The sequence below is a fragment of the Nicotiana sylvestris genome, chromosome 5 (genome assembly GCF_000393655.2).
Source record: "Nicotiana sylvestris chromosome 5, ASM39365v2, whole genome shotgun sequence".
In the NCBI taxonomy this organism is placed as follows: domain Eukaryota; kingdom Viridiplantae; phylum Streptophyta; class Magnoliopsida; order Solanales; family Solanaceae; genus Nicotiana; species Nicotiana sylvestris.
In genome coordinates this window covers 133,471,375-133,481,543 of record NC_091061.1, presented here as the reverse complement: position 1 = coordinate 133,481,543, position 10,169 = coordinate 133,471,375, and the positions used below count along the sequence as shown (strand labels likewise).

At 35.7% G+C, this 10,169-nt stretch overlaps 1 protein-coding gene across 3 annotated transcripts; it reads right to left on the bottom strand.

Annotated features, from left to right (window-relative positions):
- Positions 1–595: 595 nt before the first annotated feature.
- On the bottom strand, positions 596–5,729 carry LOC104239460 (uncharacterized). 3 transcript variants are annotated; one of them, XM_009794093.2, is made up of 6 exons: positions 5,319–5,729; positions 3,267–4,417; positions 2,717–3,116; positions 1,892–2,092; positions 1,655–1,806; positions 596–1,563 (listed from the first exon to the last, which is right to left on the bottom strand). In XM_009794093.2, exons 2-6 carry the CDS (start codon positions 4,374–4,376, stop codon positions 1,147–1,149), a joined length of 2,280 nt encoding a protein of 759 aa, XP_009792395.1. In that variant the 5' UTR covers positions 4,377–4,417; positions 5,319–5,729; the 3' UTR covers positions 596–1,146. The 3 variants fall into 3 exon arrangements, with proteins under 3 accessions (XP_009792395.1, XP_009792396.1, XP_009792394.1); XM_009794094.2 differs by having other exon boundaries at positions 3,294–4,417; XM_009794092.2 differs by having other exon boundaries at positions 2,717–4,417.
- Between the last annotated feature and the right edge of the window lie 4,440 nt (positions 5,730–10,169).

Genomic DNA, 10,169 nt, shown 5'->3' with positions numbered 1-10,169 from the left:
GAAAAATATTTCTTAAAAAATAAGTGATTTTCTTACTTATTTTATGGTATTTAGTTGCTTAGCAAAAAATATTTTAAAAAATATATATAATCTAGGCAAATATTATAAGAGACAAAAGGAGTTAGGGCAAGGGGATGAGAGCGGCGGTGGGAGTTCGGGAACCGAGGTGGCAAGGGTGTGATTGGGAGGAGAGTTGGCGTGGGAAAGGTTGAAAGAGAGTATTTGAAAATATTTTCCTTCCTCTTGGAAGGGAAGCCATTTTCCTCCATGTGAAGGAAATAAGTTCATAAGAAAAATATTTTCCTAACACATTTAAGCCACAAACAAGGAAAAATTGAAAAACATTATTTGAAAAAATACTTTCCAGAAAATATTTTCCATTCATACCAAACACATCCTAATTGGAAGAGTATTAGAATAGTATGATGAAGCTTCTTGCACAAGTTTCTGTGTGAACTTGTGTCAATAATAAAAATAAACAGCTGCATAGCATAAATTTATTCATTTTCTTAGACTGAAACGCCCCATAGCATATTCATTAGCATATTCATAACTGATATTCGTACAGTAATAGACTAATAATAGTTCAGTCCACTAAAACCAAACTCAGGTTGATTGTTTTACTGCCCACCAATAGATAGTCCGTCATGTTTGATAACAAGTACACAAATAGAGGAATTCAGACTCCAAGGTAGTAAATAGCAAAAAGAATCCTCATCAACATCTGAGCAAATTATATCAAAAGGACTGCACTCTAACAAAGTACACCCCAGAAACCAAGATTCTGCTCTAAACTACACGGCAATTATATTTCCAGAGATAACTCCGCAAGGTTCTTCATTTGACCAGACAACAGATGCAAAAATTCTAAGCTCGCAAGAACTGGGGATCTGATTCGGTGAAGAAACACAATGAACTTTATAAGAATGTCCTTGCACAAAAAGCTATCAAGGAGGCAAGGTAACACTTGCAAAAGACAACTGTCATCGAACCAGCTTCTCCAGCGACCAAACCAGAGCTTCCTACGTACAAGACCTGCAGACCTGCAAAGATGCAATAATATGATACTCTCTTACCATTCTCTTACAGTGTAAGACTGATCCATGAGAAACCGAAGTTGAGATTAGGATAAATTATAGCCTAATTCTACTGCTTGATAATCTTCCCTTGCGCCTTCAACTTATCTGCAACTTGTTCATCAGACAAGGGCAAATAGTAAATGCGAGGTGTTGCCTTTGTCTTTTTAAAGAGATCATCCAGAGTGACAATTGGAGGGTCAAGTTTCTCAGGAAGTGGAGGTGGTGGAAGTTTCTCAGGTTGAAGTTGCTTGTTCTGCATCTGTTGCCTTGGGGATGGTTGGGACTGGGCAGAAGGCAGGGCCGCAGCCGGGATTGTGGTCACAGGAGTTGCATGAGTTGAAGGAGATTGAGGTGGTGCTTCAACCTTATCTTTCACTCCCTGGGGATCAACAAACTCAGCAACAAGTAGCTTTCCTCCATGTGGAGGCCATTGCAGATTGTATACAGCATTTCGAGTTTCTATAGCTTCTTCTACAGATGAAAACTGCACAAAATTCGACAGCAACTTAAAATTCACCAAGACAAACGTGTCGTAGGAGGCAGAGAGAAAACCAAAAAAGATAAAGAGTACTTACAGAAACAAAGCAGTGGGTTTTAATAGCGTCCATCCAGAAATTTGTCACAGTACCCGTCTTGCTAAGTAGCTCTTGCACCGCTTTCAAGGTGAAAGGGCGCAGAAAATTTTCGATCAAGAGAGAATTAGTAGGCACTTTTGATGATGGGGGAACTGTTACAATCAACACAATTACATTATTCATACCCATATACATCCAGAGTATACTCATTTCACCATCAAAGAAGTGGCAACTCACCCACACGTTCTTTTGGTGGTTCCTCCTTGGCCATTGAATCAGATCTAGAGAAACTACGTCTCAAAGAGGGCTGGAAAAAATCCTTGGGGGTAGTTGAGGCCACAGCATCACCTTTCTTGTTGTTAGGAATTTTAAGATCTTCTGAATTCCATCTACGCTGCCTCTTTATAATATCATTGCTCCCAGTTGCTGTTCTTTGATCTACAGCAACATATAGAAAATAAGATTGGAGGCAGATCTAAGAAATTTCCAGAGCAATGATATAAACAATAAGTGCCATTTATTTGATTCCCATTAAATAGCAAAGTGCTTAATCAGAACTGCACTGTCAGAAGACATTGGGAGGAATGAAATGTAAATACAGAAGTGTTCTTTGAAAAAGGAAACACTTGTATATGCATAAAGCCTACAGGGAATGTTTCTCCAATCTCTGTACTCATCTTTTACACTCTAAGAATCTGCTAATAGCCAGTAAAATTACAATTTACGGCTAATAAGATTCTTGTGACACTTTAGCAATCAGAATTAAAAAAATGTAAAGTCGTAATAATTGCACTGTCAGAAGACATGAGAGGAATGAAATGTAAATACAGAAGTGTTCCTTGAAAAAGGAGCGACCGGGATATGCATAAAGCCTACAGGGAATGTTTCTCAAATCTCTGTACTCATTATTCTTTCTGCTTTGAAGTATCCGCTAATAGCCAGTAAAATTAGAGCAAATAAGATTCTTGTGACACTTTAGCAATCAGAATCCACAAAAGGAAAATTGTAAAGCCATAACAAAGTAGTAAAAAATAGCGAAACGAACAATTGAGGTCAACTTACCATGAAGTTTTCTTTTCATAGACAGCACAGTGGGACTATCGTCTTCAACATTGGTATCTATATGGGCAGCTGACCTAGCATCATCCACAGAAGCAACAAATCCTACCTCCCTATTCGCGTCCACTTCAATTTCTTTCTTTCCATCTATTTCTTTCACTGAGTCCAACTTAGAATCAGCTAATTTACCCTCTGAAACATCCTCCTCCATGGAATCCTCACCAGGACTTCGGTCTAATTGCAACTTCTCTGCAGAATCCCCATTGCCATCCGTCTTCATTATATCAACATATTTATCGTTTTCGTTGCCTGGTTCTTCTGTAGATACTTTCTTGTCATGTGGTTCTTCTACATCCATAGGATGCAATTTTGCATCATCAGGAACATCACTGCTCGACAATAGCTGCACCATCTCAGGTTTAACATCTAATTCTAACTTGACATCATTAGCTATTACGTTATCCTTCAGTTCTATTTTTTCATCAATTGAGATATCAGGGGAAACAGAATCAGATTTTACTTGAAACCCTAAAATAGGGCTGAGCTCAGATACCTGAGTTTCCAGATTGGATGAACTGACCTTTGCCTCATCCAGTGAAGAATTTGAAATGTGATTCTCCCGCTGCTCTTTTAGATCCCCGCTCTCATTCTGGATTTCATATTTTTGCGAGTCTTGTCCACTTAAAGCTGTGGCAGACTCTATACTCACACTGACAGGATCACTGGTTTGCACAACACTAACTTCAGGATATTTATCGTTTTCCTTGCCTGGTTCTTCTGTAGATACTTTCTTGTCATGTGGTTCTTCTACATCCATAGGATGCAATTTTGCATCATCAGGGACATTACTGCTCGACAATAGCTGCACCATCTCAGGTTTAACATCTAATTCTAACTTGACATCATTAGCTATTACGTTATCCATCAGTTCTGTTTTTTCACCAATTGAAACATCAGTGGAAACAAAATCAGATTTTACTTGGAACCCTAAAACAGGGCTGACCTCAGATACCTGCCTTTCCAGAATGGATGAACTGACCTTTTCCTCCACTAGTGAAGAATTTGAAATGGGATTCTCCAACTGCTCTTTTAAATCTCCACTCTCATTCTGGGTTTCATATTTTAGTGAGTCCTGTCCACTTAAAGCTGTGGCAGACTCTACACTCACACTGACATGTTCACCGGTTTGCACAACACTGACCTCAGCTATCTGGTCCTCTTCGGTTGGAGCACTGCTTTTCGCATCACCAAATTGGTCTATCGGATCCTTTTCAACCATAGTAGAAATAGCACCACCAACCGGCTCCTCAGTTGAGAATTTCCCTTCATCCGATTGCACTCTGTTTTCAGCTGCATCAACCTCGCTTATTTTCTCATCCGCTTTCTTATCTGTGATATTGCCAACATCAAAATCATCCTTGGAATTCTCAGAATCAACAGGCTCAGCCATTTCGTCCTTTGGCCCAAGCGTGGAATCACTATCGTTCTCAGACTTAGACTGAGCAGCATCCTGTTCTTGGAGGATTGCTTCAGCTAATCGCTTTACCAACTCTTGCTTCAACCCCTTAATGGGTAGCTTACGTCTCTTAAGCTCTTCTTTCAGCTCTGTGACCTTCAACTGATCAATTGGCGGATTATCAATAATGGGATACGGCGACGACATCTTGTTTCTTACAGAGTATTAGTTTTATCCAAAAATGGTACCTGATCGAACCATCAAGAAGTTAACAAGAAGGCAAACATGTCCAAATGTATATGTAAGAGCACTCAAAATTAGAACGAGGCATCAACATTTTGGAACCTGAAACTAACAGATACTGTAATGTCAAGTAGGCTCATTAGACTGCAGAGACCATCTTAAACTATAGCAAAGTAAGACCTGAGTCTGCAAGACAGAAATCAGCAGCAGAAAACTAATGCAAACCTAACTCTAAAAGGATACATACATACATATATATATATATATATATATATATATATATGTACATAGGCCAACAATTTTTCTACCCCAGCTCATTTTCCACATAGGACAAATGTAAATGTAGAAAACAATGAAGCTTTTACAGAATGTGGGATACCTAGATAAAGGAAGCAAGAGTATATTTTAAGAAAAGACAAAAACCAACCAAATTCCAATATGAAAATGAAATGCCTCTATGACAAGAACAGTGACCATAAAGCCTCCTACCTACTTAGAGAAACAGATCTATTTTGGAGTCTAAATATACCAGTTCCGTCAAAAACTTTTTTTAAACAAAAATGAGTCAATCCTAAATTAGCTGAGGTCCGCTATTATGAATCCTCCATATATTATGAGAGTGAATATCAATTCTGCCTATAATACAACATGGGTGATACTTTTTTTTTTCATTATACAATGTGGTGATACTTACAGGAAAATGCATCAATTAACTAAGCATAATAATCCAATATAAATCAGTGAAAATTACTCCTGCCAATGATATAACTTTTTTGAATAAATACGATGTGGTGATACTTATAGGTAAATGCATCAATTAAACATAAATAAACCTTAGAAATAAACACAATTAAAGAAAAGGAAACGGATAGTCTTTTGCTAAACAAATTTAAAAGAAAGACTAACCTTGTAAATTAGGGCTCAGAGGCTTGAATCACTTTTATGAGTATCAAAACCCTAGTTACACCGTAAACACATAAAACCGAGCATCATCAGATTAGAAAAGTCCAAAATTCAGAAAACAAAACAACAAATGAAGAAACTGTTAAAGAAAAACAAAATCAAAACAATTACTAAAAGGAAAATTTGAAACAAAAGGGGGGGGGGGTTATGGGAAACTTGACGTCAATTCAATTTCCTGTTGAAGCAGTGAGGATCTAAATTAGAGATTAGGTGATTGGGGATTGGGAATTGGGAATTGGGAAATGTTGATGAAAAGAAGCGATTTTTCTTTTTAGGGTTATTGTTACGAGTGTGCCGCGAAGAAGAACGGAGAGAGATTGTGTGTAACGATTGACGAGTGGACGGCAGAAGAAGATTGAGAGACGGTCTAATATTCCTATATTACCCTTACTTTTTCAAAAATTACTGTTAGATGGGCTTTTTCATCGGACTCGCCACTCTTGGTCCATTAATTTTTCTTCTTTTCATTAGATATATGAATATGAATTTTTACACACCTTATAGTGAATACACTATAGAAAACCTTATTACATAAAAGCAAAGCTATAAATACTGCACATAAACTAAATTTCACAAATAACTATGAAATATTTTATCTGGAAGCACCATTGGGAATCTTGGCAGTGTCTTTAGTAGCAGGATTGAGTTCATCCCAAGCTTCAATCCAAGTGACCATAGCATCAGACATCCAGAATTTAAATCATATAGGTTCAGTTTTAATATTTTTAACATTAAACTCATTATATTTTTAAAATTATGGGTTCATATCTACTATTTTTGTAATTTTAGTGAATTTTGACTTAGCATCGAAAGTTATGGGTTCAGTTGAACCCGTAAATTATACACTACATCCGCCTCTGCATAGCACCAGTTAGGGGTGTCAATGGTTTGGTTCGGCCGGTTATTTTATAAAATTTGTACCATACCAATTTTTCGGTTATTTTATTATGTATAACCAAAACTAGACTTTTCAAGACCGTCCCAATCATGTCGGTTTCACTTCGGTATCGGTACGGTTCGGTTAATTTTCGGTATTTTTTAAATGTCATATAAAATTCACCAGTAAAAGTAGAATGCAATAACGTACGTTCTTTTATAGGACTTAGCAAAACTCTCTAAACATTTTTATTGTTTAAAGGATAATGAATTAAAAACATGAAAGATGGCTAGAGTATGGATACACAACTATTAGACACCAACATAAAAGAAACCACGTAAAAGCAAAAAAAATATAAATCACACCAGTGGAAAGATATTAACCAAGTTGGGACTCAAGAATAAAGTCTATATTAGATATTCAAAAAGATAAATCTAAATTATATGAAAGGAAACATATTCAAACATTGTAGTTTGCTACACATAATCGTTAGAATACTTTGTGTCTTGCTAATAAAGATACTTGAAATAACTTAGTTTAAGTATAAGTAGCAGAATAGATTTTAGGAATTATTATTTTGAGTTTAATTACTTATTGACTTGTAACAGTTTTCATAATTCTAAGACCCAATGAAAAATTTAATGCTTTATTAGTTTTGAACTTATTATATAAATATATTTTTCACATGTAAAATTTATTCGGTACGGTTCGGTATTTTTTCGGTTTATTTTTATAAAATAAAAAACCTACCCTAATTATCGGTACGGTTATAGATTTATATAAAAACCTACGGTTTCTTTAAAAGAAACCTAAAAATTGGTTCGGTGCGGTACGGTTCGATCGGTTTAGTCGGTTTTCTAATATCCATTGACACCCCTAGCACCTGTAACAACAACAACAACAACAACGACCCAATATAATCCCACAAGTGGGGTCTGGGGAGGGTAATATGTACGCAGACCTTACCCCTACCCCGAAGGGTAGAGCGGCTGTTTCCAGGAGACCATCGGCTCAAAAAAGCAATAGGAGATAATATATTAGTACCATAAAAATGCGTAATAAAATAACAACAATATATAAGAGATACGAAATATGAAATACAGGATACGAAATACGAAATACGAAATAGATGGCTGGTATAATACAACTAGAAGGTAAAGCCCTGCATCAATAGACGACCACTGACATTCCTAGTCTAACTCCTAACTAGATAGTCTCTCTCAGTTGTGCTGTAGAAATATTCACCCTCTCCCCTAGCCTACAACCTTAATGCTCGACCTCCATAATTCCCTATCAAGGGTCATGTCCTCAGTAATCCTAAGTCGCGTCATGTCCTGTCTGATCACCTCTCCCCAATACTTCTTAGGTCTCCCTCTACCTCTCCGCGTGCCCACTACAGCCAGTCGCTCACACCTCCTCACCGGTGCATCAGTGCTCCTCCTCTGAATGTGCCCAAACCATCTGAGTCTTACTTCCCGCATCTTGTCCTCCATGGGGGCCACACCCACCTTCTCTCGAATATCTGCATTCCTAATCTTATCCATCCTTGTATGCCCGCACATCCACCTCAACATCCTCATCTCTGCTACTTTCATCTTCTGGGTGTGTGAGTTCTTTACTGGCCAACATTCAGTTCCATACAACATGGCAGGCCTAACCCCTAGCACCTGTAAGCTTCACAAAATAAGGATCAATTTTGCCAAGTTTTTCACTAACCTGTTTGGCCATTTCCACATAGCACTTCTGGACAGTGGTATGATTTATACTTAGTTATATACAACTATAATATCATGCCACTTAAATATAATTTTTATACAATATGTCTTTTGTATATTTTCTATCTGATTTATACATAGTAAAAATAAATTTATACAACTAATTATATATTATACAATTTATCTACAACTTTCATACAATATTTCTACCTAGTAGTTATATACAACTATAATATCATACAACTTAAATATAATTTTTATACAATATTGTTCAACTTTCATACAATATATATAAACAACATCATATAATTTTTTTACAATCTTACTACAACTTTACTACAATTTCGTAAGTATAATGTATGTCATGTCTTCCTCTTCTTCGAGTTTTAATCTGAAGTTCAGCTAAAATCAAGTCTAATCTTCACCAAAACACCCTCAAAATTGAGATATAAACTCCAAATAATATTCCCAATTGTTTGCAACAATACCCAATCCAAATAAATAATGGTTTTTGAAAACCCAAATTCGATTTGAGGGAGAGAGACATAGAGAGAATTCCCAATTGTTTGCAACAACATTCAATTCAAACAAATAATATTTTTTGAAAATTCAAATTCGAATTCAAAGCTTCAAAGCTTTTTAATGGCTGTCAATGGTGGAATTGTTGCTCTTTTTTTCTTTACTCTACATTACTAGAATTAGGGATTGAGAGAGAGAGAGAGAGAGAGAGAGAGAGAGAGAGAGAGAGAGAGAGAGAGAGCACATGAGAGGGAGAGAATAAGGATGTGAAATAATTGATTCCTAATATAAAGGGATACTCATTTAATTCCTAAAGTGTATATAATTGGTAAATTTGTATATAGGAGGTAATTAATTGAAACTTGAGTAGGGAGGGTAATAAAGTTTCCAATAGTGTATAGATATGTAAAAATCCCATTAAGTTCGTTTGGAACCCAATTCGCAATGCTGACAACACTATTATTATTATTATTATTATTATGATTACACATTTGCCGGATCGACTAAAAATAATATTAACATTCGCTAGTCAAATATAAAAAAAACATATATTGATTATGTGTAAAATATATATACATATTGTTGGCTATTATTTTTGGGGGCGATTATACTATATAATTTTTTCATTATTTTTAATTGCAGCATAGGAGGAAGAGGAATATTGTAATTAATCTTAGCCTTTAAATATTTTGGTGGACAGGTGGCTCCAATCTAGATACCTATTTAAAAATATTGGAGGATGAGCTAATGGATTTTACACGAGTATTTGAATAGTGCCAGGTAATAATTGACGAAATTTTTCTAGATGTGATCCAGCAACAAATTTAGGTAACCCGATATTATAGAGATAAAATATAGGAAATTTTACCCCCTATAACAAACTATTACACCCTATTTATTATAAACCAAAATAATTTTACTATTACACCCTATTTATTATAAACCAAAATAATTTTAAAATATTATTACTTATAGCTGCTTTTTTTATTTTATAGCAAAATAGGTATTTAGTTTATACCCTACCATTGAGGAGTGAATTAGGCCAATTATAATCTTTTTCTCTCTCTTCCTTCTCTCTCTTTCGGCAAGATTCTCAATCCTTTCTCTTCTACCTCAAATCTCTTTCCCCTTTCTATCAAGGCAGTCGTCGTAACAGCCATTTTTGGTGGCTATGGTGGACTTTCTGAAGCGAAGAGAGTAGAACTGAAGCGAAAAGGGAGTAGGCGAACAGTAGGCATCAGAATCATCGTTGTCATTGCGATCGTCGTCAGAATCATTGGCATCATCATCCACTATTGGTTCATCCTCTTAGGCGAGCAGATCTGGCCATGGCTACGCCGGAGAAGATTTGAGTGCCCGATTTTTGTTCGTCTCCATTTTTTGTTTTAAAACAATCTATACAGTATTTTGCTTGGTTCGAAAACGCAATCTCCAACTAACTTTCTTCTTTTTTTGTTATTTTAGTCATATACAATGATACAAATACATTGTACTTTGTATTAATACACTCAAATACATTGCATTTCTGTATAAATATATTTTTTTCGTTGTATTTATGTATTCTGAAGGTCTGTATTTTTTTAATACAGTCGAATATCACTATATTTTGTGATTTTTGTAAATAATAGTGAATAATGAATATATGTGAATTGAATACAATGTATACAATCGAATTGAATAGAA

What these genes read in the sequence shown, in the direction of transcription:
- LOC104239460 (XM_009794092.2), bottom strand. Translation starts at nt 4,376, where the DNA reads ATGTCGTCGCCGTATCCCATTATTGATAATCCGCCAATTGATCAGTTG. An exon ending in ACCACCAAAAGAACGTGTGG is followed by an intron (nt 1,807 to 1,891) that starts GTGAGTTGCCAC and finishes TGATTGTAACAG; the next exon opens with TTCCCCCATCATCAAAAGTG. An exon ending in AAACCCACTGCTTTGTTTCT is followed by an intron (nt 1,564 to 1,654) that starts GTAAGTACTCTT and finishes AATTTTGTGCAG; the next exon opens with TTTTCATCTGTAGAAGAAGC.